We start from the raw sequence: 25,491 nt of genomic DNA on the forward strand, positions 1-25,491 counted from the left end.
CTTGGATACGAAGACAGCAAAGACAACTATGTAGCTAGCTAACACTACACTAATCAAGTCGTTCAGTTGAGGGTAATAGTTTCTACAGTGCTGCTATTCTTATTGACTAAAATGATTAAAAATGATACAGTACTGCGGAAGTAGGCTAGCTGGCAGTGGCTGCGTTGTTGACTTTGTAGGCTAGCTGGCAGTGGCTGCGTTGTTGATTCAGGGGCTAGCTGGCTAGCTAGCAGTGTTGATTACGTTACGTTGCGTTAAAAGAACGACAATAGCTGGCTAGGTAACCTAGAATATCGCTCTAGACTACACAATTATCTACACAATTATCTTTGATACAGAGACGGCTATGTAGCTAGCTATGTAGACGGTGGGTGTTAGCTAGCTGGCTAGCTGCTGGGCAGATACGTTAGGACGACGAAATACGATAATTACGCAATTATCTTTGATACAAAGACGGCTATGTAGCTAGCTAAGAAGAAATTGCTAAGATTAGACAAATCAAACCGTTGTACTATAATGAAATGTAATGAAATGTAATGAAAAGTTATACTACCTGCAGACCGAAGTGCAGACCGAAGTGCGGAAGTGCCCTCTAAGGGGTTGAGTGGACCTAAACCATGCCATGAAAAATCACCCAACACCATAACAGAGCCACCAGAACCCTCATTTACTTATGTGTTTCCTTTATTTTGTCAGTTACCTGTAGGTCCATATGTAATAATACTATATGACAGCCACACGTAGGTCTATACATATTACTAGATATCACTCTTATAGTCAATGAGACATTGATGCCAATAATCATCATAGTAATGTACTGATGGCTATCATTATTAGTACGGTACAAGTTTTGATTTAGTACCTAGTTAAAATATTAGCTTGCAGGAAGTGTACTCTGCTGTTGCCAGGGGCAAGGTGGACAGCAGTGTTTTTTTTACCTTGTACCCTACCTCACCTGTTCTCCCACTGTGATATATCTTGACAGAGGTAATATCTCCATCAATACTGTAGTACCAGCCTACACTCCCTTGATATTACACCTCTGACTACAAGTTGCTATACCAGAGTGGAGATCTCAGTCCCTGTCCTTCACTGCAGCAGGGACCCTGTCCTTCTCTTCAGCAGGGAAGTAGGGACTGTGGGTGGAAGATGTGACAGAGGGATGGGTGTGGGGACGACGACAAATAATTACCGCTGTGATTGACACGTCTGGTCAAGGGAGGGAGGGCCCCATCCCGCCTCATTAGCTGTGTCAATCCCGGGTGGCCGTTTTTCGATGACGATGTCAAACGTGGCGCCTATTAGTGCCACTTATACTGATAAGGTGATACGACTGAGGGTCCTCAATGTCTGCTGCAGTATCTTATTTAAAGCACAGTCGTCAGGTTTACCCCAATCACATTTCCATCCTGGATGTGTTATCGTAGAAAGACAGTTTGACTAAGGAGGCAAGGAGCCATGACTTCTCTCTCTCTCTCTCTCTCTCTCTCCCTCTCTCTCTCTCTGTTTCTCTCTCACTTTGTGAGTGGATGTCACGTGGATGTGACAGTTTATCAGTTTTAACTTCCAGCGTGGTAATGTTGTCACAACAGTGGTGGGCAGTTGATGGGGACGCAATTAAAGGGAAATAATTAAAGGAGACTGGTTTTGTGACCAGTCTGATGTCTGTCAGAATAGCCGTGGCAAGATGTTTGGGGTTGGGGGTGCTGAGAACTTTTTGTTGACTGTGGGGTTGCGGGGATTATTTTTGCCCACGCTACAGACAGCTGTAGCAGCACGCTAATACAGGACTAGTAAAGGCCCAGTGCACTACTTTTGTGGAAACATTTAATTTTATATATATACAGCATATATACACTACCGGTCAAAAGTTTCAGAACATCTACTCATTCAAGGGTTTTTCTTTATTTCTACTACTTTCTACATTGTAGAATAATAGTGACATCAAAACTATGAAATTGCACATATGGAATGCAGAGGATCATTTCACTAGAGGTACCAGCAGCCCAAATAAACGTTTCAGAGTTCAAGTAACAGACACATCTCAACATCAACAGTTCAGAGGAGACTATGAGAATCAGGCCATCATGGTTGAATTGCTGCAAAGAAACCACTGCCAAAGGACACAAATAAGAAAAAGAGACTTGCTTGGGCCAAGAAACATGAGCAACGGACATTAGACAGGTGGAAATTTGTCCTTTGGTCGAGTCCAAATTGGATATTTTTGGTTCCAACCGCCGTGTCTTTGTGAGACGTGGTGTGTGTGAACGGATGATCTCCGCATGTGTATTTCCATCCATTAAGCATGGAGGAGGAGGTGTTATGGTGACATGGTCTGTGATTTATTTAGAATTCAAGGCTCACTTAACCAGCGTGGCTACCACAGCATTCTGGGATTTTAATTTCATTTTTTATTTCACCTTTATTTTACCAGGTAGGCCAGTTGAGAACAAGTTCTCATTTACATGGGATAAACAAACGTACAGTAAATAACACAATAGAAAAATCTATATACAGTGTGTGCAAATGTAGTGAGATTAGGGAGGTAAGGCAATAAATAGGCCATAGTGGCGAAATAATTACAATTTAGTAGGCTTAGTGGGGCTATCATTTGTTTTTTAACAGGACAATGACCCAACACACATCCAGGCTGTGTAAGGGCTATTCTTTACCAAGAAGGAGTGTGATGGAGTGCACAATCCCCCGACCTCAACAAAATCTAGATGGTTTGGGATGAGTCAGACTGCAGAGTAAAGGAAAAGCAGCCATCAAGTGCTCAGCATATGTGGGAACTCCTTCAAGACTGTTGGAAAAGCATTCCAGATGAAGCTGGTTGAGAGAATACCAAGATTGTGCAAAGCTGTCATCAATTTGTTTAACACTTTTTTGGTTACTACATGATTCCATATGGGTTATTTCATAGTTTTGATGTCTTGAAAACCCTTGAATGAGTAGGTGTTCTCAAACTTTTGCCCCGGTAGTAGATATATTTGTATTAAAATTAAAATAAATAAAAATTCAGGGGGTGTTGCAGCACCCTCAGCACCCCTACTTCCCGCAGCTATGTCTGTCAGGGGGCATTTTGGGTACTGTTTAGTGCCCAAAAATAAATAAAAAAACATAATGTAATCTGTTTTGGTGGTTGGATTGGCCAGTTTTAGTGTCTGTTTTAGATTTTGTTCTCTATTTCTCCCTAGGTAGCAGGTATCAAAGGCATGCTGATCGCAAACAGGAGGCTAGACAACCAGGTGAAGACCTACATCACCTACAACAAGGGCCGTGATTGGAGGTTACTGCAGGCCCCGGCGACAGACCTGGCTGGCAACGACATCCACTGTATACTGGTGAGTTATACTGATGCTAACGGGGAAGGCTCATCGCTGTGTTAATCAATCATGATCTAAGACTGCCTGAACTCTTTGAGGTGCTTTCCCAGACCCAGATTAAGCCTAGTTCAGGAGTTAAATAAGCATACTCAAAAGATAATCTCCATTCAAAGTTTATTTTAGTCCAGGAATATGTGTTCAGCTCCCTTCAAGTTATGTACATCAATGATAACAGTCGTGTTACATTGCAGGCTCAAGGAAGTTTGCTTACTCATCTTAGTGGTTGGGGAATTACTTTACGTAATCACATTTAAGCTATGATATCAAGACGACCTGTGTACACACTCCTTGTTATTTACAGTTATTATTAATTTAGGTGCCCTATCTTTCCTTTTATCCCACGTGAGGCGACTGTAAAGGATAACTATGTAGAGAAATAATTTTGAGACATCAGCAGTAGAGTTCATACTGTTTATTAAAAGCCTAGGGAGGCAATTGTGGGGGCTGCACACCGTGCGCTGAGTGAGCTACAGGTTGAATACGATTGTGCATTTATGTAATATTTAAATTACAGATTGTATTTGATTACCCTGTTAAATCCTGTTTCCCTTGGCGTCCTTACAGCAATGTCATACTATGAATTGGCAAAGATGAAAGAGCAAAACATTTTTGGTGGGGGGGGGGGACGCACAGAACAGATATAATTGACTTTAGTTGTCGGCTCACCCCTGAGACTTTTTTAATTATTTGTATTTTTTTTATTTACCCTTTATTTAACTAGGCTAGGTCAGTTAATTAACAAATGATTATTTACAATGACGGGGGCTGGGGGAAAAAGGAATATAAAAAAAAGGACAAAACACACATCACGACCAGAGACAATACTACACTACATAAAGAGAAACATAAGACCACAATACAGCATGGCAGCAACACATGACAACACAGGATGGTAGCAACACAACATGACAACAACATGGTAGTGTCGTGTCTTTACTGTCATTAAATTAAGACTTTTAGTTTTTTTATCAAAGATTCTCTGTAATTTGTATTATGCGATTAAACTGATTAATCATGTAACTGTAATTAACTAGGAAGTCGGGGCACCAAGGAAATATTCAGATTACAAAGTTGTAATTTTCCGAATATAACTTTTCAGATATTTTCATATATGATTAATAGTCTTCTGATTAATGAATTCTTCTTTACCTCACGTTAGTCTCATTCCCAACGTCGTAAATTCTTGTTATCTGCATGAACCCAGTCTTCACTATGAGTCATCCATACATCAATTGTCTTAAATAATGTATTTATTAACTAATTAAACTATCACAGAAGTGCACAAACAAACAAAGTAAATATGGTTACAAGAAATGATAGGAGAATGTGCCCTAGTGGGCTAAACCGGCATGGTGGCTTGTTAGACAAATGGGAAGTGGGGGTCGACTGAGATAAGACAACACACAGTTGATAATTATAACATTTTAAATGCTAATCCTTTGCACATGAACGCTCATTCATTTGGGAACAATTGCAATTAATATATATAATAACTCTGTGTGTCGTCCGGGTCTCTGTTGAAAAGTTTGTTTCTGTTGGAGAGTTTGTCCACCCTCTCTGTCGTGGTTAGAATGGATAGTTCAGAGTGACGTTCATTCACGTCGTTATGGATAGATGTTTCAGCGGTTGTTGATCTTCGCGTTCAATGATACCCAAATTCCTAGCTGCAGACTAGTAATTAATATCAAAGACTTCTTCTTATTCTGTCGGTATCGATAGTCTAAGAGTTTAACCACGTGGTATGGTTAAAAGATTCAGCAGTCTGGTCTCAAATCTTGGCACTCTCGTTATCGAGGTAAGCTGGTCTGCAACCTTTGTCCTCTCGTAATTGAGGGAAACATGGTTTGTTGAGTAATTCTCAAAGTGGGGGTTTTATTCGGGAGAGCAGAAAAAGGCTGTCTCATGACGCCAGGTCCAAACTGGGCTCATGGGCGGTCCTCTGATTTAGTTAAACTCCAAAGGGAGTTAAACTCCAATTGGAGTTTCCTTCATTAAACAGTCCAAAATCACATTACACAATTTTACAAACAGTATCATCTTCACTCATTCATCTTATACAACAATTAGATGTAAACCTCATATCTGAGGCTATTATATAAACACCGTTATGGTAATGTGGCCGTATTGTCTCCCATGAGTTTCACCAACTTGTACCAAATGGACCAGTTCATAGCTGGATTCTTCACCGATCTTTTATACCTTCTCCAGAACATAAATGTGGTTCGGACCTCAAGTTCTGTGAGGTGGAAGAAATTCCTTTGTTCTCTATGAAAATTCACTCTGTCTCTATACTGTGGCCATGAGGAGATAAACTCCTCCAGGAATTTACGACCTCTTTCTGACCACAGTAGCTTGGGTGTAGGAGACAAGGGGAGGGGGATGGGGCTTTTTGTACCTAAAGATGGCAACGTCATGACAGTAGCAACACAACATGGCAGCAGCACTACATGGTTGCAGCACAAAACATGGTACAAACGTTATTGGGCACAGACAACAGCATATAGGGCAAGAAGGTAGAGAACAATACATCACGCAAAGCAGCCACAACTGTCAGTAAATGTGTCCATGATTGAGTCTTTGAATGAAGAGATTGAGATAAAGCTGTCCAGTTTGTGTGTTTGTTGATGCTCATTCCAGTCGCTAGCTGCAGCGAACTGAAAAGACAAGCGACCCAGGGATATGTGTGTGGCAGAACGGGGGTTGTATGTGGAGGATGAGGGCTGCAGTAAATATCTCAGATAGAGGGGAGTGAGGCCTAAGAGGGTTTTATAAATAAGCATCAACCAGTAAGTCTTGTGAAGGGTATACAGAGATGACCAGTTTACAGAGGAGTATAGAGTGCGGTGATGTGTCCTATAAGGAGCATTGGTGGCAAATCTGATGGCCGAATGGTAAATAGCATCTAGCCGCTCGAGAGCACCCTTACATGCCGATCTATAAATTACATCCCTGTAATCTAGCATGGGTAGGATGGTCATCTGAATCACGGTTAGTTTGCAGTTGGGGTGAAAGAGGAGTGGTTACGATAGAGGAAACCAAGTCTAGGTTTAACTTTAGCCTGCAGCTTTGATATGTGCTGAGAGAAGGACAGTGTACCATCTAGCCATACTCCCAAGTACTTGTATAAGGTGACTACCTCAAGCTCTAAACCCTCAGAGGTAGTAATCACACCTGTGGGGAGAGGGGCATCCTTCTTACCAAACCACATTACCTTTGTTTTGGAGGTGTTCAGAACAAGGTTAAGGTTAGAGAAAGCTTGTTGGAGACTAAGAAAACTTTGTGTAGAGTGTTACACAAAATCCAGGGAAGGGTCAGCTGAGTATAAGACTATTATCTGCATATAAGTGGATGAGAGAGCTTCCTACTGCCTGAGCTATGTTGTTATTATAAATTGAGAAGAGCGTGGGTTCTAGGATCGAGCCTTGGGGTACTCCCTTGGTGACAGGCAGTGGCTGAGACCGCAGATGTTTTGAATTTATACACTGCACTCTTTGAGAGAGGTAGTTAGCAAACCAAGAATGGAAGGGTCTACCGTATGAAAAGCTTTGGCCAAGTCAATAAAAATAGCAGCACAGCATTGCTTAGAATGAAACGCAATAGTGACATCATTGAGGACCTTTAAGGTTGCAGTGACACATCCATAACCTGAGCGGAAACCAGATTGCATACCCAAGAGAATACTATAGACATCAAGACAGACAGTCAGTTGATTATTGACAAGTTTTAACAACACTTTTGATAAACAGGGCAAAATTGAAAAAAGTATATAACAGTTAGGATCAGCTTGATCACCACCTTTAATTAAAGACACACCGTGGCTGCCTTCCAAACAATGGGAACCTCCCCAGAGAGGAGAGACAGGTTAAAAAGGTCAAAGATAGCCTTGATGATGATAGGGACAGCAACCTTAAAAAATGAAAGGGTCTAAACCATCTGACCCAGATGATTTTTTGGGGTCAAGTTTAAGGAGCTCCTTTTGCACCTTGGACTCAGTGACTGCCTTCAGGGAGAAACATTGTAGTGGGGCAGGGGAAAAAGAGGGAGGACTATCGGCGCTAGTCGTCTTAGAAGGGGTGGGAGATGTGGAAATGTCGAACGGGCAAGGAGGCATGTGTAACGGCAGATCTCCTCTTCGTCTGAAGAGGAGTAAGGATCGGACCAAGATGCAGCGTGGTAAGTGTTCATGACGATATTTTAATAAAGACTAAATGAACACTCGAACAAAAACAATAAACGACAACGTGAAATCTACAAAACCCGAAACAGTACCGTGTGGCGACAAACACCCACAAACCAACAGTGAAACCCAGGCTACCTAAGTATGATTCTCAATCAGAGACAACTAACGACACCTGCCTCTGATTGAGAACCATACTAGGCCGAAACAGAAACCAAAATAGACTGCCCACCCCAACTCACACCCTGACCATACTAAATAAAGACAAAACAAAGGAAATAAAGGTCAGAACGTGACAGCATGGCTGAGTCAAATAGGAACCCTGACTTAATGAAGTGGTGATTAAAGAGCTATGTGCTTCTTGTCAGTAACAACCACATCATCAACATTAATGGACAAGGCAGCTGTGAGGAGGAGGGTTTATTCTCCAGGTCTTTAACTGTTTTCCAGAACTTCTTGGGGTTAGACCCACAGAGAGAGAACTGATGCTTAAAATAATCAACTTTGGCCTTCCGGATAGAGTGCACTTATTTTTCATTTAGCTGAACATGAGCCTGTCAGCCTTTCACCAAATGTAATTCTTGAGGTGGAGTAACTCTGCAAGATCACTGTCGAACCAGGGGCTGAACGTGTTTTTAATTCTAATTTTCTTTACGGGGGCGTGTTTGTTAACCATACCACTGAAAGAAAAAATGAAGATCCAAGCGTCTTCAACAGAGGGGATCAAGCTGATTCTATTCCAATTTACAGAGGCCAGGTCATGAAGGAAGGCTTGCTCATTAAAGTTTTTTAGCAAGCAGCTATAACAAATCAGAACAGGTCGTTTCACTAAGAAGCCTTTACGAACACTGGCTGTAAAAACAGTAATCACTAAGATCATTACAGAAAACAGCAGACTGATACCTATCTTTATTATTTGTGAGGATAACATCGAGGGGAGTAGCCTTCTCTGTGTATTTGGAGTCATACCCTGTGGGATTGGTAATAATCTGAGAAAGATTTGCCGCGCCCCATTGCTTTAGGCCTTAGTCAGGTGATTTAAGCATGTCCCAGTTTAGGTCACCTAGCAGGTCAAATACAGACTTAGTGTAAGGGGCCAGAAGAGAGTTTAGGGCAGGTAGGTACAGGCCAGAGCTGATGGAGGACGATGACAGTCAACAAAGAGCTATTAATGCTTAAAACCAGCAATTGAAATTGTTTGGGGACCGATTTGGTGGAGACAACCGAGCACTGAAGGTGATCCTTGGTAAAGATATCCACTCCCCGACCTTTGGAAGATCTGTCTTGCCTGCAAAAGGTCTTAAGCAGAAAAGTTAACATCAGTATTCAAAACACTCTTCCATAACCACGTCTCAGTAATGACCAACACATCTGGATTGGAGCTGTGAACCCATACTTTCAATTGATCCATTTTAGGTAATAAGCTTCTAGTGTTAATGTGCAGAAAACATAGGCTTTTACGAGAGCAGAAATCAGTGAAGCAGATATCAGAGCACAAGTCAGAATTGGGGCTAGCAACAGTGCACGTTTCTAGATATCATCAGCAGTAGTAATACAATCAAGGCACAGCAGAGGACAGGGAGAGCTCTGCAGCGTTTATTTATAACATTTGAATGTGCATTAGATGGCAACAAGATCATATTGTACAGCAATTTCAATCAAATAACATGAATACAAAGCCGGCGAGAGGTGCTCAGAATAGGACGGGAGGCCAGAAGTCTGTGTAACCAATAGACAGTCAGAGTCCCGAGTGTGGGAACAAACACAGTCTGTCCCACGGTTGGGCAAACAAGAACGTTCATAGTCAACAAAGCGTGCAGGAGTCATGAGGCAAATACCAAAATAGCAAAATGCACAAGAAAAAAAATATAACGACTTGGGGCTAGCCATTGTAAATTCAGAGTCACTCGCCCCAACAGTACGTGTGTGGCGGGGGTACCTGTACCAGACAGGGGAGACAGGCCAGGGCAGACAGTGAACAGATTGCCAGAAAGAATCCAAGCAGCAGTGCAGCAGGCAATGGGCGTAGGTGTCACACCCACTTGGGAGAATATTTTATTTCTGTAGGCGGATTTCTTGTAGAAAATGCCAGTGGGATGGTCTCTGAACAGCGAGAGGGGGCGTCAAAGTCCTCGGAATTTGGGCAGGGTATACTGTGACACTCCTGCCATTTATTGGGCTCGAAGGCTTCGACACCTCTCACTTCACACATCCGTGCTAATTGAAGCTGTATCTGGTCTGTCTCAGTCCCAGGGCGGATGGTGTCCTCAGGTCTCTGCTGTTTGTTTGCCAGGGCACTCTCTGTATAACTTGGAAAAATGAATCCTTGGTCGTGGTGACCCTTCCAGGAAATTTGGTGCAAAACTAGGTTCTAGGTTTGGAGTTTTGAATCGGGAGTGAAGGTTATGCTGTGGAGGGCAGCATCCTGTATATGTCCCTGACGAAATATCCAAGTTTGTCTAACTCCAAATCTACCTTTTTGTAAAAAACATGTTTAAAAATGTAAGAGCTCACATGTAGCTGTGTCTCCCTCTCTCTCCTTCTCTCCCTTGACTTGATGATTTTATGTATAGACCTTCCCTGTATTAAGGACTGATAACGACAATTAAGACAAACTATGGAGAGGCAGCATGTTTTGTTTGGGTCACAAAATATAGTTTTTTGTATAGTTAACTGCCTATGTTAGCATTGTTATTAGCATTTGGTGTAAATGTAACTCACTGGAAGACTTCAGAATCAAAAGGATTCTATTAGGCATTATCTTCAGGCTTTCTGAGATGAAAGCTTAATAAAGACAGCATGGCAGCTTTTCTTTTCCTTATCTCAAGGACCTTCTCTTGAAATAAAAAGCATATGCTTTGTGCACCTTTAAAGGACCTTTAGTGTTCTATGTAACATTGGGGATTTGATTGACCAGTGTATAAGTGTATAATGACTTCGTCAAATATAATGGACTTTCTGTCATTTCTCAGCCCTTCTGTTCGCTCCATCTCCAACTGCAGACGTCTGAAAACCCCTACCTGTCAGGCAGCATATCAACCAAGGCCTCAGCACCGGGAATCATAGTGGCCACAGGTGAGAGAATACAGAACGAACATTTGATAGATAAGATTAGATTAGATTACCTTAGTGTCCACGTATGTGGAAATTCATTTGGCTGAATAGAAAGACATCTATTAAATTTAGGTAATGGTACAAAATAAGAACAGCTGTCTATCTTTTGCAGGTCAGTTCTGAAAATCCATTTGATTGTGAAAATTATGATGATTATCCAATCCCTAACATTACTGATAGACACACTGTAGCACTTCAGATGTTGTCCTTACTCACAGACATTTTGGTGATGCAAAGTCACTCTGTTTATTTATGTAGGCCAGTGCAGACTGAGGACACATGAAACAGCAGATTATGTTTGTGTGTGAGTGTGTGTTCGGGTAGCTCTACACAACCCTCTGCTTTGGCCCAGGTCATCACTCGCCCCGGCGCCCACACACACACACACACACACACACACACACACACACACACACACACACACACACACACACACACACACACACACACACACACAGCTGGTGCAGAGATCAGGTGGTGACCCTGAAACACTCAAGCTCAAAACTCACGCCTGACACTGAACAGTGGTTGGGGGATATCACAAGGCATCAACAAAGTGGAGATACAGTGGGGCAAAAAAGTATTTCGTCAGCCACCAATTGTGCAAATTCTCCCACTTAAAAAGATGAGAGAGGCCTGTAATTTTCATCATAGGTACACTTCACTTCATAGACAAAATGAGAAAATCACATTGTAGGATTTTTATGAATTTATTTGAAATTTGAAAATAAGTATTTGGTCAATAACAAAAGTTTATCTCAATTCTTTGTTATATAACCTTTGTTGGCAATGACAGAGGTCAAACGTTTTCTGTAAGTCTTCACAAGGTTTTCACACACTGTTGCTGGTATTTTGGCCCATTCCTCCATGCAGATCTCCTCTAGAGCAGGGATGTTTTGGGGCTGTTGCTGGGCAACACGGACTTTCAACTCCCTCCAAAGATTTTCTATGGGGTTGAGATCTGGAGACTGGCTAGGCCACTCCAGGACCTTGAAATGCTTCTTATGAAGCCACTCCTTCGTTGCCCGGGCGGTGTGTTTGGGATCATTGTCATGCTGAAAGACCCAGCCAAGTTTCATCTTCAATGCCCTTGCTGATGGAAGGAGGTTTTCACTCAACATCTCACGATACATGGCCCCATTCATTCTTTCCTTTACACGGATCAGTCGTCCTGGTCCCTTTGCAGAAAACAGCCCCAAAGCATGATGTTTCCACCCCCATGCTTCCCAGTAGGTATGGTGTTCTTTGGATGCAACTCGGCATTCTTTGTTTTTACCAAAAAGTTATATTTTGGTTTCATCTGACCATATGACATTCTCCCAATCTTCTTCTGGATCATCCAAATGCTCTCAAGCAAACTTCAGACAGGCCTGGACATGTACTGGCTTAAGCAGGGGGACACGTCTGGCACTGCAGGATTTGAGTCCCTGGCGGCGTAGTGTGTTACTGATGGTAGGCTTTGTTACTTTGGTCCCAGCTCTCTGCATGTCATTCACTAGGTCCCCCCGTGTGGTTCTGGGATTTTTGCTCACCGTTCTTGTGATCATTTTGACCCCCCGGGGTGAGATCTTGCGTGGAGCCCCAGATCGAGGAAGATTATCAGTGGTTTTGTGTGTCTTCCATTTCCTAATAATTGCTCCCACAGTTTATTTCTTCAAACCAAGCTGCTTACCTATTGCAGATTGTCTTCCCAGCCTGGTGCAGGTCTACAATTTTGTTCCTGGTGTGCTTTGACAACTCTTTGGTCTTGGCCATAGTGGAGTTTGGAGTGTGACTGTTTGAGGTTGTGGACAGGTGTCTTTTATACTGATAACAAGTTCAAACAGGTGCCATTAATACAGGTAACGAGTGGAGGACAGAGGAGCCTCTTAAAGAAGAAGTTACAGGTCTGTGAGAGCCAGAAATCTTGCTTGTTTGTAGGTGACCAAATACTTATTTTCCACCATAATTTGCAAATAAATTCATTAAAAGTCCTACAATGTGATTTTCTGGGATTTTTTTTTCTCATTTTGTCTGTCATAGTTTAAGTGTACCTATGATGAAAATTACAGGCCTCTCTCATCTTTTTAAGTGGGAGAACTTGCACAATTGGTGGCTGACTAAATATTTATTTGCCCCACTGTATATGCTCAGAGAGGAAAATGTTACATCATTGCTGAAGAAAAACTGAGCAATATCAAATCAAAGTTTATTTGTCACATGTTACAGTGAAATGCTTACTTACAGGCTCTAAACAACAGTGCGATTTCTAAAAATAAAGATATGAGGTGAACAATAGATAAGTAAAGAAATAAAAACAACTGTAAAAAGCCTGTGAAAAACAATAGGTGCGAGGCTATATACAGCAGCGAGGCTATAACAGTAGCGAGGTCATGTACAGTCATCGGTTAGTCAGGCTGATTGAGGTCGTATATATATGTAGATATGGTTAAAGTGACTATGCATATATGAAAAACAAAGAATAACAGTAGCGTAAAAGAGGGGTTGGCGGGTGGTGGGTGGCGGGACACAATGCAGATACCCCAGGTAGCCAATGTGTGGGGGCACCGGTTAGTCAGTCTAATTGAGGTAGTATGTACATGAATGTATGGTTAAAGTGACTATGCATGGATGAAGAACAGAGAGTAGCAGCAACGTAAAAGAGGGGTTGGGGAGGCACACAATGCAAATAGTCTGGGTAGCCATTTGAGTACCTGTTCAGGAGTCTTACGGCTTGGGGGTAAAAACTGTTGAGAAGCCTTTTTGTCCTAGACTTGGCACTTCAGTACCGCTTGCCATGCGGTAGTAGAGGGAACTGTCTATGACTGGGGTGGCTGGGGTCTTTGACAATTTATAGGGCCTGACACCTCCTGGTGTAGAGGTCCTGGATGGCAGGCAGCTTAGCCCCAGTGATGTACTGGGCCGTATGCACTACCCTCTGTAGTGCCTTGCGGTCGGAGGCCGAACAGTTGCCATACCAGGCAGTGATGCAGAGAGGGTACGCTCGATGTTGCAGCTGTAGAACCTTTTGAGGATCTGAGGACCCATGCAAATCCTTTTAGTTTCCTGAGGGGGAATAGGCTTTGTCATGCCCTCTTCACGACTGTCTTGGTGTGTTTGGACCATTATAGTTTGTTGGTGATGTGTACACCAAGGAAATTGAAGCTCTCAACCTGCTGCACTACAGCCCAGTCGATGAGAATGGGGGCGTGCTCGGTCCTCCTTTTCCTGTAGTCTACAATCATCTCCTTACTCTTGGTTACGTTGAGAGATAGGTTGTTATTCTGGCACCACCTGGCCAGGTCTCTGACGTTCTCCCTATAGGCTGTCTCGTCATTGTCGGTGATCAGGCCTACCACTGTTGTGTCGTCTGCAAACTTAATGATGGTGTTGGAGTTGTGCCTGGCCACACAGTCATGGGTGAGCAGGGAGTACAAGAGGGGACTCAGCACGCACCCCTGAGGGTCTCCACGGTTGAGGATCAGCGTGGCAGATGTGTTGCTACCTACCCTCACCACTTGGGGGTGGCCCGTCAGGAAGTCCAGGATCCAGTTGCAGAGGGAGGTGTTTAGTCCCAGGATCCTTAGCTTAGTGATGAGCTATGAAAGTAGTATGATGTTGAACGCTGAGCTGTTGTCAATGAATAGCATTCTCACGTAGGTGTTCCTTTTTTCCAGGTGGGAAAGAGCATTGTGGAGTGCAATAGAGATTGCATCATATGATCTTTTTTGGTGGTATGCTAATTGGAGTGGTTCTAGGGTTGCTGGGATAATGGTGTTGATGTGAGCCATTACCAACCTTTCAAAGCACTTCCTGGTTACGGAAATGAGTGCTACGGGTCTGTAGTCATTTAGGCAAGTTGCCTTTGTGTTCTTGGGCACAGGGACTATGGTGGTCCGCTTGAAACATGTTGGTATTACAGACTCAATCAGGGACATGTTGAAAATGTCAGTGAAGATACCTGCCAGTTGGTCAGCATATTCCCGGAGCACACGTCCTGGTAATCCATTTGGCCGCGCAGCCTTGTGAATGTTGACCTGTTTAAAGGTCTGACTCACGTCGGCTACAGAGAGCGTGATCTCACAGTCGTCCGGAACAGCTGAGGCTCTTATGCATGCGTCAGTGTTGCTTGCCTCGAAGCGAGCATAAAAGTGATTTAGCTCATCTGGTAGGCTCGTGTCACTCTGCAGCTCGCGGCTGTGCTTCACTTTGTAGTCTGTAATAGTATGCAAGCCCTGCCACATAAAACGAGTGTCAGAGCCGGTGTAGTACGATTCAATCTTAGCCCTGTATTGACGCTTTTCCTGTTTGATGGTTCGTCGCAGGGCATAGCAGGATTTCTTGTAAGTTTCCGGGTTAGAGTCCCGCACCTTGAAAGCGGCAGCTCTACCCTTTGGCTCAGTGCGAATGTTGCCTGTAATCCATGGCTTCTGGTTGGGGTGTGTACGTATTGTCACTGTGGGGACGACGTCCTCGATGCACCTATTGATAAAGCCAGTGACTGATGTGGTGTACTCCTCATTGCCATCGGAATAATCCCGAAACATGTTCCAGTCTGTGATACCAAAACAGTCCTGTAGCTTAGCATCTGGTTCATCTGACCACTTTTTTACAGACCGAGTCACTGGTGCTTCCTGCTTTATTTTTTGCTTGTAAACAGGAATCAGGAGGATAGAATTGTGGTTGGATTTACCAAATGGAGGGCAAGGGAGAGCTTTGTACGCGTCTCTGTGTGTAGAGTACAGGTGATCTAGAATGTTTTCCCACTGGTTGCACATTTAACATGTTGATAGAAATTAAGTAGAACTGATTTAAGTTTCTCTGCATTAAAGTCTGCGGCCACTAGGAGCGCCGCCTCTGGTTGAGTGGTTTCCTGTTCGCTGATTTCCTTATACAGTTGACTGAGTGCGGTCTTAGTGCCAGCATCTATCTGTGATGGTAAATAAACAGCCACGAGTGTATAGCTGAAAACTCTCTAGGCAAATAGTGTGGTCTGCATTTTAAAATATTACATCATTGCTTAAGAAAAACTGAGCAATATCCATCCAATCATGAATGGTTGTTCTTCTCCTCTCTGCATCTATTCTTCATTGTTATTTACACCATCTTCATATTTTCAGCATCATTTGAATATTTAACTAATGCTTTGTTCCATTTTTATCACAGGGAATATTGGGTCTGAGCTGTCGTACAATAACGTTGGAATGTTCATCTCATCTGATGCTGGTAACAACTGGAGACATGTGAGTGTGGACTGAATTTGGGGGTAAAATCTAAGTTATTCTAATCATATATTTGAATGTTGTAGTTTGGAAAATATATTTTTTGGGACTGCTGGTTCTGCCTTTTGATCTTGAGGTGTTATGAAACTCTCAGTGTTCAGCTAGATGTGTACAATTGGTAACTGTATGTAAATCAAATATTATATTGAATGGGCTGTGTGTCCTGTTTCAGATATTCGAGGAGGAACACAATGTCTGGTTTCTGGATAAAGGAGGGGCCCTTGTCGCTGTGAAACAACCAACCGTCCCCACTAGGCATTTACAGTAGGTTTAAATCTAGTTCAGTGTTTGTATATCTGATAACTGGTTGTAACATGTTAGTACTTCTATTGATGTAAAGAAAACTGTTTTACTTTCACTTTATATATGATTAAACGTATGCAATAAAGATGCAAACATGTTGTCAAAAAACTAAATTGGGGGAAAGTGTTTTTCTTCACCAAGTCCCCCTTTTAGTACTTTAACACTGACCATCCTATTCTAAATTGGAGTGCCTACGTTTTGCCTCAGTGAAGACCAACTCAACTGAAACCACATCTCTCTTCTTCTTAATATCACTTTAGGAAAACATTTAGAAATTACTTTCAGCACCAGTCAAGTGTGGAGGATTCCTTCCTTCCTGGTTGTGTCTCCTAGATGATTTAAGTGCACTAGTGGAGGAAAGGAAGTAGAAGCCCTCATATCAGACCAGTTTTGAAATAGTATTTTTTTCTTTCAGTGTTTAATCGAGACATTTTATTGTCTAGAGGGCCAGATGGGTGGGGGTTGCGCTTTTGTGCCAAATCCATTGGATCCATTAGGCCAGGTAATGGCAACTAAAGTATTTGAAAGATAAATACTATTTGAACCCAGGCAAGCGCTGTAGAAACCAATCGTGTCTCTCTCTCTTTCGCTCTTCAGAACTAGGGGTAACAGAACATTTCCTGGCCCTGGTGTCCTCCTAATAGATGTGTATCAATACTTTGTCTGTTGTCTGAACGTTTAACCAGATGAAGGCATGCTGGCCCATGGAGGTTGGGATGGAAGCTGCAACAAGGGGCTGCTGCTTCTTGTATCCCAGTGCAAGAGTCTGCCTTGTTGAGTGCTGTTCCCAACCTTGTCACACACAGTACTCCAGTGTTCTCACATCTGAAGAGATGTTGATGAGATGTCAGAATCAATAGAGAACAGGCCCGGAGGATGAAAGTTGCCCAATCTCTTTTTATTTTTTTTATTTGTCTCCCCACACCTCTCCGCCCCTGTTTTGTAGTCGTTCGAACATGAAACGGTTCTATTCTGGTTTGTTTTGTGTGTTGTGTTTTTTCTTCTACATCACCGTCACTGTAGACTGTCAGTAAACTCAAGACTTTGAGTTTTCTCTTCAAGTTGTTATGCCTCCACGCTTTGATAGTCAAACACAGTTCTGTTGTTTTATTATTCTTCTATTCAGCAGAACGCGTACTAATTGTAGTCAATTAGATACAACCTGAGATTCAGCGGGTGACTGTCTATGGAGACTATTCACTCCACTGATCTTGAGAGAGTGTCACCCTGAGAGCATCAGGGCTAGAATTCAGAGTAGTATTACTAATCCAGGATCAGATCCCACCGGTCCGTATAATCTCATTCAATATGATCTAAAAGGTCAAACTGATCCTAGATCAGCACTCCAAGTCAGAATGATAAATATTGACCTTCTTGTTACCGCCAGTCTGAGATGTGAATGGTTGCAGCCCAAATGACACTCTTTTTCCTAGTAGGCTTCACTACTTTAGACCAGAGGCCTGTAGACCCTGGGTGCCATTTGGGATTCATTCAATGTGTTATTGTGTTGTTACTCTGTTACAGAATCAGTTTTGATGAAGGGCGTCAGTGGACCAGACACAGCTTCTCCTTGGTGCCTCTGTTCGTGGACGGGATGCTGGTGGAGGCAGGGACAGAGAACCAGATCATGACGTGAGTCTGGACAATAGAGTAATCGAGGGATGACGTGCAGTGATGAATGATCTAGAGACGGGGGGATGACGTTCCTTTGTCCTCCGTAGGAAGTCTTAGATGGAGAAAAGGAGGGAGGACGTGTTTAATCTTTCTGTCTTCCATTGTTTTGGGACTCTGTTCCTTTTGGTGAAAGGGAAGGGGATGGAGGGATGAGATGGATGACATAATGTGTCTCTCCATCTTGTTCTCTTGGGAACCATGATCCTCTTGGAGGGAAGATATGAGGGGATGGGGAGGAATTTTAATTCAACGATTGCTGATGTCTCATCTTTATTAACAGACGTTTAAATGGGAGAAAATATTTGATTCATAAGGGTTGTCAGTCTGTTAGCTTAGGACTGAATGCCCCATTGGTGAAACCTTGTAGCGCTGACAACCCTTGTCGAGTTATATTAACTTATGTATCCATCCTTTGGTTTCTCAAGGTTTTTTGGACATTTCAGCCATAGGTCTGAGTGGCAGCTTATCAAGATAGACTACAAGTCCATCTTCAACAGGAAATGTACAGAAGGAGACTATCAGACGTGGCACCTTCACAACAAGGTAATACCTCTTAAACAGGAAGTCGGTCCAACTTATCAATATGTGTCCTTATTACTTAATAACAATGTATTTACATTTTAGTTAGGGACTGTACGTTATATATAATGACGATACTTGGAGAAAATCGGACCTCTCTGAAAAGAAAATGGATGGCCCTTCCTTCAGTAAAATATATTTTTACCCGACCCTCCCTTAATGACAAATAAAAAGTGACCCTCCCCTATACCCCAAATAATATTAAAAACATCAAGTGGGTAGCAGAGAACAGGCCTACCATTTACCTTCACTCCTAGGACAGACCAGAGCTTTTGATATGCAGTTTTAGAAACCGTTCTTCATTTTATTAGACAGCAAAGTAGCTTGAAAGTTGTGGGTTCAAAGACCACCGCGGACAAGGGTAGTGGTGAAAATATATCAATTATAACAAAAGCACAGCAGGAATCTATCATCTTATTTGCGTTCCCCAAAATAGCCTTTTATTAACACATTTCATGCAATTCTACATAATTTGACATGACTGGAGACAGGCAGAATCTTTTTTAATAGCAAAATAGAGCATGATGACGAATGAGCGCATGCTGCAGGGCCAGAGAGGTTTTGATTTCTCTACAGGCTATTGTTAAAAATAGAGGATAGTCTATGTCTGCAACAGTGCTAAAGTTGTCTATCAACTGTAAAAAGTGAGCACAACAGAACCAGTTACAACTGAAGTACATGATCATCAATTCATTTGATAAAAAGCCATTAGTTGTTTAACACAGAAAATAAACAAATTGGGGGAAACTATAATTTTTTATTTTATTCCATGATATTATCGGGAATCAAGGTAAGACCCAAGTGCAGACTGTGTGAAGTTACAGTGTTTATTGTGACAACAGGGGCAAGCAGACGACAGGTCAAGGCAGGGAGGTGTCGATACTCCAGAGTAGAGGCCAGGACGGCAGGCAGGCTCAGGGACAGGCAGACGACAGGTCAAGGCAGGGAGGTGTCGATACTCCAGAGTAGAGGCCAGGACGGCAGGCAGGCTCAGGGACAGGCAGAGTGGTCAGGTGGGCGGGTACAGGTTCAGGACAGGCAAGGGTCAAAAACCAGGAGGATGAGGAAAAAGAGATAGTAGGGAAAAACAGGAGCTGAGACAAAATGCTGGTAGGCTTGAACAAACAAGACGAACTGGCAACAGACAGACAGAAAACACAGGTATAAATATCCAGAGGATAAGTGGGGAAGATGGGCGACACCTGGAGGGGGTGGAGACAAGCACAAGGACAGGTGAACCAGATCAGGACGTGACAGATAGTGTTGCTGCTAAATAGATTTGTGTAGATTGTGATTAAGGCATGGGAGTATAAGAGCATCTGCTAATGTAAATGTAAACAAACTAGGCATGCGTATTGTAGCTCACCACATGATCCTCAAACCAAAGACTAGCCAAACTCGTGTTTCTATTTCATTTTCAGTCATTTCTTTTATTTCATTTAATACCGCCTTAATGCGAAATGTACTGTATAGGCATGTTGTTGAAATGCTGTGCACCCCTGCCAGCCTGTAGCATGTCACAAATGTTTCTCAATTGATTTCTTAAATGGCAGGCTATAGCCTGGAAATAATAATACTTTAACAATACATTTTTGTTCCTTCTTAGGCTACCTGGCTTGCTCCTGACTGATTTAGAGTTATTATGTTGTTTAATAACCTGTTGAAATGTCGAACGTCAATTGATAATGACAGAATCACACATTACTTCTCAAGCAAAGTACATTTCTTGTAGCGTAGCCTCTGCATGTCATAGAGACAAACCAAAGATTACCCATATGCATCGGAGTCTCGTCTTTCCCCGGCATTTACCCGTTGTTTCTAGCATAAAGAATTGCGGATTAAAGTGTCTTTATATATCACTTCATATAATCAGGTCCATACACTTTTATTTCCAAACTAACAAGCTAACAAGGGGTTAGGCCTATGCTTTTGGCCATGCTCTTTAACAAAAGCCACAATACCCTCACATACCTCCTCATTTCGAGCCCTGGTTTTAACTTAACACGCCACACTCTTCACTGACAGAGATATTTAAGGAGTGTATGGTGACTGAAGGAAATGGCTGACAGTCTGTGGAAAGTAGACTATCATTTCATTTGTCAAACAGGTAGGCCTACCTCTTATTTCTTGAATAAGAGAAATAGTCTTCAACACAAAGCCCTCTTATTCTTAATAGCTTCAAGTCAAATTAAACTGCTGCTGCTTCATAGTGATGTAAGGTACGTAAATGACTTGAATATGGCTTATCGTGAGGTCAAAAACACTGATAAATAGCTTCATTATGGGCAACAAAACATTTTGTTTTCATTCAAATCAATTCTATCAGTAGCAAGTTCACCTCGAGTCTTACGTTTCATCTTCATTCTCTCCCTCTCAAACTGAACAGGGCATCAGTAGGCCTAGTCTGCAAGCACAGATATACACTTTTCTGGACAAATAATATAAAAAATCCGGAATAAGTCTTTGACTCGCCTCCTGAAGTGCCATCGTACACAGCACAGTCATTTGTTAGGCAGCACAACAGGGTTTACATCAGCAAGAGCAGGACAGGCCGGGGCTCATGATTGGGAGCACCTATCCATTGCAGTCTGTAATGCAGTGAAACCTAGTTTATATACACCACCACAGCAACGCAAAAACTCAGGAAGGAAGTACATTTTCTTAGAAATGTAACTTTGCCCTGTGCTTCTCCAGAAAATGATCTTTATATAGCCTAGGCTTATAGCATATAGTATAGTCTATGGATCATTTTATTGTGACCACAGTAGTGGCACACATTGAGACAGTAGAATCATTCTCAAAACCTGAGCAATTTGGCATTTAATCAATTACGAATTACCTGACCCTCCCCTGGCCAAAATAAAATAATAAAAAACCCTCCTCCTGACTGAAATTTAAAAAGCATGACCCTTCCCCATTTTCCTCCGGGTACCAATGTTTTTACAAGGTTGATGCAGTGTGCTTACAGTGTTTGGCTAGTTCCAATAAGCTCAATAGGTTAACATAAGAATGGTTTGACTTGCTGTTCTATGTGAATTTGACATTTGAAAATGATATAGTGTAATCCCATGTGCGTTCACTATATGGATTAATATCCTGTATGTGTTTCACAGGGCGAGCCGTGTGTGATGGGCCAGAAACAGATCTATATGAAACGCAGACCAGGAAACTATTGCATGCTGGGAAAAGACTACGCCAAAGTCCTCTCTGCTGAATCGTGTATCTGTCGGGCCCACGACTTTGAATGGTAATTATAGTGTACTAGTATGATAACTCACAATTGCAGTAAAATAGAACACATGAAAACATGTATTTTTATCACAAATCTAAACATGAGTAGATCAACAGAAGTTTCAGTGTCCATAAAAGAGAGAGACATTTGTATGATGCTTTGTGTATGTTGTCCCATTTAATTAATGTATGTTGTATGTTGTATGTTGTCCTATTGGATTTAATACAATATTTCAGGATCCGGTTCATTTGGTTCATTTTCGGTGTCAGCGCTCCAATTATCAGATATTTTGGGGGATAATTTTCTCCTAACGTCTGTCTCTCTGCTTAGCTTGTTTTGCGATGTTTATAATAACGTAGAGCAAATGAGGGGTGTTAATAGGACTGTAGGAGGTTGTTTTGTTTTATCTTCAAAAGGCAGGGAAGAGAAAAGCAGTGATACATTTGTATATAAATGCCAGCGGTGTCAGGTCAGACAGTATGAGTTTTAATTAGAATCCATTCGTCTCCAGTGATAGTTGTTATTAATTATTTTGGACTGAAATTATTATACGATACATTTCACAAACTTCCTGACCACATGGCATGTCTCTCTCTCTCTCTCTCTCTCTCTCTCTCTCTCCCTTGCTATCTCTCTCTCTCTCACACTCTCTTTCTATCTATCTCTACAGCTGGTGATAGAGACAGTGAAATTCAAAAATAAAAAAAACAATCTCTTTGAGAAACTTCAATGTTCAGAGTGAAAAACAAGAAAACTTTTAATTGACTTTGAAGTGTTCACAAAAGTCAAGGTCTGAAATCTTTACTGGTTGCGTATTGTGTAACAGGGTGACACCGGCCTGTTGTTCTGTTGTTCTGTGAACAAAAGGTCCAGGGGTTGATTCCAAAGTGGGACAGTGACCAGACTGAAAACAAAGGTTATATACTGAACAAAAATATAAACACAACATCATCACAGCTGTGATTCAGCTTTGGTAACGCATAGATTAGCTGCTGTAATGTCCTTAATTAGACACTGTACCCTCATTGGACTCACTCGGTCCCTTATAACTATTATCCCAACCAACCAAAACACCATAACTTCACTTGACAGCCTGTCAATAAATAGGGGGAGGTTCTAAATCACACTGAGGCCAGACCAGGCCATAGGGAGTCCTAGAGGGATCTCAGGCTTTGTTGCGTCCTGTTAGTTCAGGCTAGGTAATTAATTGATAAATCAATGACAGTTTCGTTATTAGAATGGGCACTTGCCTAACCTGCTTTGCCCAGATGTAAATCACTTTGTGATTGGGAGGTAGCTAACGTCCCCCGGTGGAAGTCAGCCATCCGTGACCTGGCTGCCTGTGTTGACATGGAGTCCCCCAGGGCTCAGTCTTCCTACCTCTGCTGATCTGGAGCATTTGTCAACTGCAGCCCAGTGAATATACAATAATGATGCGTTGCATTGCAAGAAATATCTATTATATGTATTGTGCTGAGGGATAGGAAAGAGAAGCTGTAACCTATAACACAGTAATACTGTACGTCCTTTGGCTCAAAATCATATCAAATTGTATTTATCACATGCTTCGTAAACACCAGTCGTAGACGAACAGTGAAATGCTTACTTACGGGCTCTTCCCGACAATGCAGAGAGAAAAATATAGAAAAGTAATAATAAATACATAGAGCAATGATAACTTGGCTATATACACGGGTTCCAGTACCTAGTTGACCTGCAGATGTATGAGGTAATTGAGGTAGATATGTACATATACAGTAGGTAGAGGTAAAGTGTTGATATTGATCACATTCTGTATGTGATTTGTTATAGTGATTATGGTTATGAACGGCGTAGAGAAGGGAACTGTCTACCAGCGTTCTGGTTCAACCCAGCTGTTGTATCAAGGAGCTGCAGCCAAGGACAGAAGTACCTCAACAGCACAGGGTGAGTTGCACAAAGGGACACTATTTTGTAGCGTTTCTATGTTGTCTATTCTAAGTGAAGGCAACCCTTTTGTATATTTCTGCTCAATGGGAGGCCATACATTATCGCTCTGATGTTTATGATGGTCATAATGTGGTCCATGTTAAAAATCCTGAATATGTATCACACATTCAAACTTACAGTGGCTACAGTATCTCTCTGTATAGGTTGGCCAATGCTTCTTCATCTTCCCACTGTAATGAAACACTGTCAGGGTGTCACACCCTCTGGCACGGCTCCTAGTGTGAATAGTGATATTGGCTATTTAGGCCTGAGTCATTCACCAGACAGTAGATCTATACTGAGTGACATAGTGTACTTCTGAGAGCTGCAAAGCACAGTCAGGAGACATAGGACACAGATTAGGATGCCTCAGGACAGTGGAAGTCTGAGGAGAACGTTTCATCCTTCATTTATGCATCCGCCTCCCCAAGCTTAAAAGTCTAGTTTTGTCTAGGAGTTAGAAAACATGTTGGAGTTTTGTCAATTTGGCCAACAACTACTGTACGTCTTGTGTCAGACATTAACTTTCAGGGTTAAAAGTACTTTTTAAATGAGTAATTACTAAGCATTTTTAAGATCAGTCAAAGAACAGCAAGTCTTGTTCACTAGCTCTCTCTCTTCCACAATCACTTTGAGGTTAAAAATACCATTTTTGAAATGTCCTGTCAAACTTAATTGATGAACGTGAGCAATACCTTAGTCTTGTTAACTAGTCGTGTCATGAAGCCATAACCTCACTAAACCATACTGAACATGTACTAACTAAATCATATGGTCTCTTCTTAAGGTACCGAAAAGTGGTGTCCAACAACTGCGTCAAGGGAGTCAAGGACATGTACACACCCAGGAAGCAGATGTGTCCCAACAGGGCTCCAAAAGGCCTTTCTCTCTCCACCAGAGAGGGCAAGCTTACTGCTGACCTGCACACCAACGTCACCTTCCTGGTGCATCTGGATGAGGTAGGGCTGGGCCAAAAGCCAAAATGGCTTCCTTTTTGTATATCATTATTCTGGGCCTAGGATCCCAAATGGACGACTTTGTATACATTACTGTTATGAGTTGCATTGATTTTTACCTTAAGTAAAATGGAATGAAAAGTCGATGTGTTTTGTTTTGTTATACATGGTTGTAAAAGTAGTACTAGCATGTGGTGTAAAACTCACTCACTGTAGGCGTGTTACTGACTGAAATATGGATGTTTTTCCAGACATACGCTTGAAATTATCTCCCTGTTATGTTATCCCAAATACACCAACTGCTGAAAGTTTAATTGTAAGTTTAAGGTAAAAATCAACACAACATCACCCACACACAGCTACAGGACCCAAGCCCTGAGCTGAGAGACAGAGTAAAGATAAAGACCTAAGAGAGAGAGGCACCCCTGGAGACTCTGTTATAGAGTAGCCTCCTTCTAGGGCCAGGGCCTTGTCTCGCTCCCCTCACTCCCTAGACACTGTTCAACCACCTCACATTAAATTCAGGTGGAAGAGGTGCAGAGGCGCTCTGCTCGGTGCGGTGGTGCTTTCCCCCTGCACTGCAGATAAGTGTCTCTCCCACGAGGTCTCTCCCGGGCCCAGCTGTCATATTACAGTGTGATGAGCTGAGGAAATTAGGATATATTTATTTCATTAAGAGAGGCCTCCTCTGATTAGAGAGATATGCCATGTGGTCAAAAAGTTTGTGAAATGTATTTTATGATTCCAGTCCCAAAATAATGAAAAACAACTATCACAAGAGTCTAATGGAGGTGAAGAATCTTCATGGCATTGGGTTTTATTTATATTCATGAAGCCCAAG

At 42.2% G+C, this 25,491-nt stretch overlaps 1 protein-coding gene across 1 annotated transcript in view; it reads left to right on the forward strand.

Moving 5' to 3' along the window:
- LOC115103696 (VPS10 domain-containing receptor SorCS3-like) overlaps nucleotides 1–25,491 on the forward strand; it is a 218,064-nt gene that overhangs the window by 172,022 nt on the left and 20,551 nt on the right. Inside the window, exons 10-18 of the mRNA XM_029624570.2 lie at nucleotides 3,198–3,344; nucleotides 10,536–10,638; nucleotides 15,823–15,899; nucleotides 16,111–16,202; nucleotides 17,766–17,873; nucleotides 18,341–18,458; nucleotides 21,608–21,741; nucleotides 23,539–23,652; nucleotides 24,482–24,653. Coding sequence (XP_029480430.2) covers nucleotides 3,198–3,344; nucleotides 10,536–10,638; nucleotides 15,823–15,899; nucleotides 16,111–16,202; nucleotides 17,766–17,873; nucleotides 18,341–18,458; nucleotides 21,608–21,741; nucleotides 23,539–23,652; nucleotides 24,482–24,653 — 1,065 coding nt within the window. The remainder of the gene's footprint in view (nucleotides 1–3,197; nucleotides 3,345–10,535; nucleotides 10,639–15,822; nucleotides 15,900–16,110; nucleotides 16,203–17,765; nucleotides 17,874–18,340; nucleotides 18,459–21,607; nucleotides 21,742–23,538; nucleotides 23,653–24,481; nucleotides 24,654–25,491) is intronic.

Source organism: Oncorhynchus nerka, linkage group LG21 (assembly GCF_034236695.1).
Source record: "Oncorhynchus nerka isolate Pitt River linkage group LG21, Oner_Uvic_2.0, whole genome shotgun sequence".
In the NCBI taxonomy this organism is placed as follows: domain Eukaryota; kingdom Metazoa; phylum Chordata; class Actinopteri; order Salmoniformes; family Salmonidae; genus Oncorhynchus; species Oncorhynchus nerka.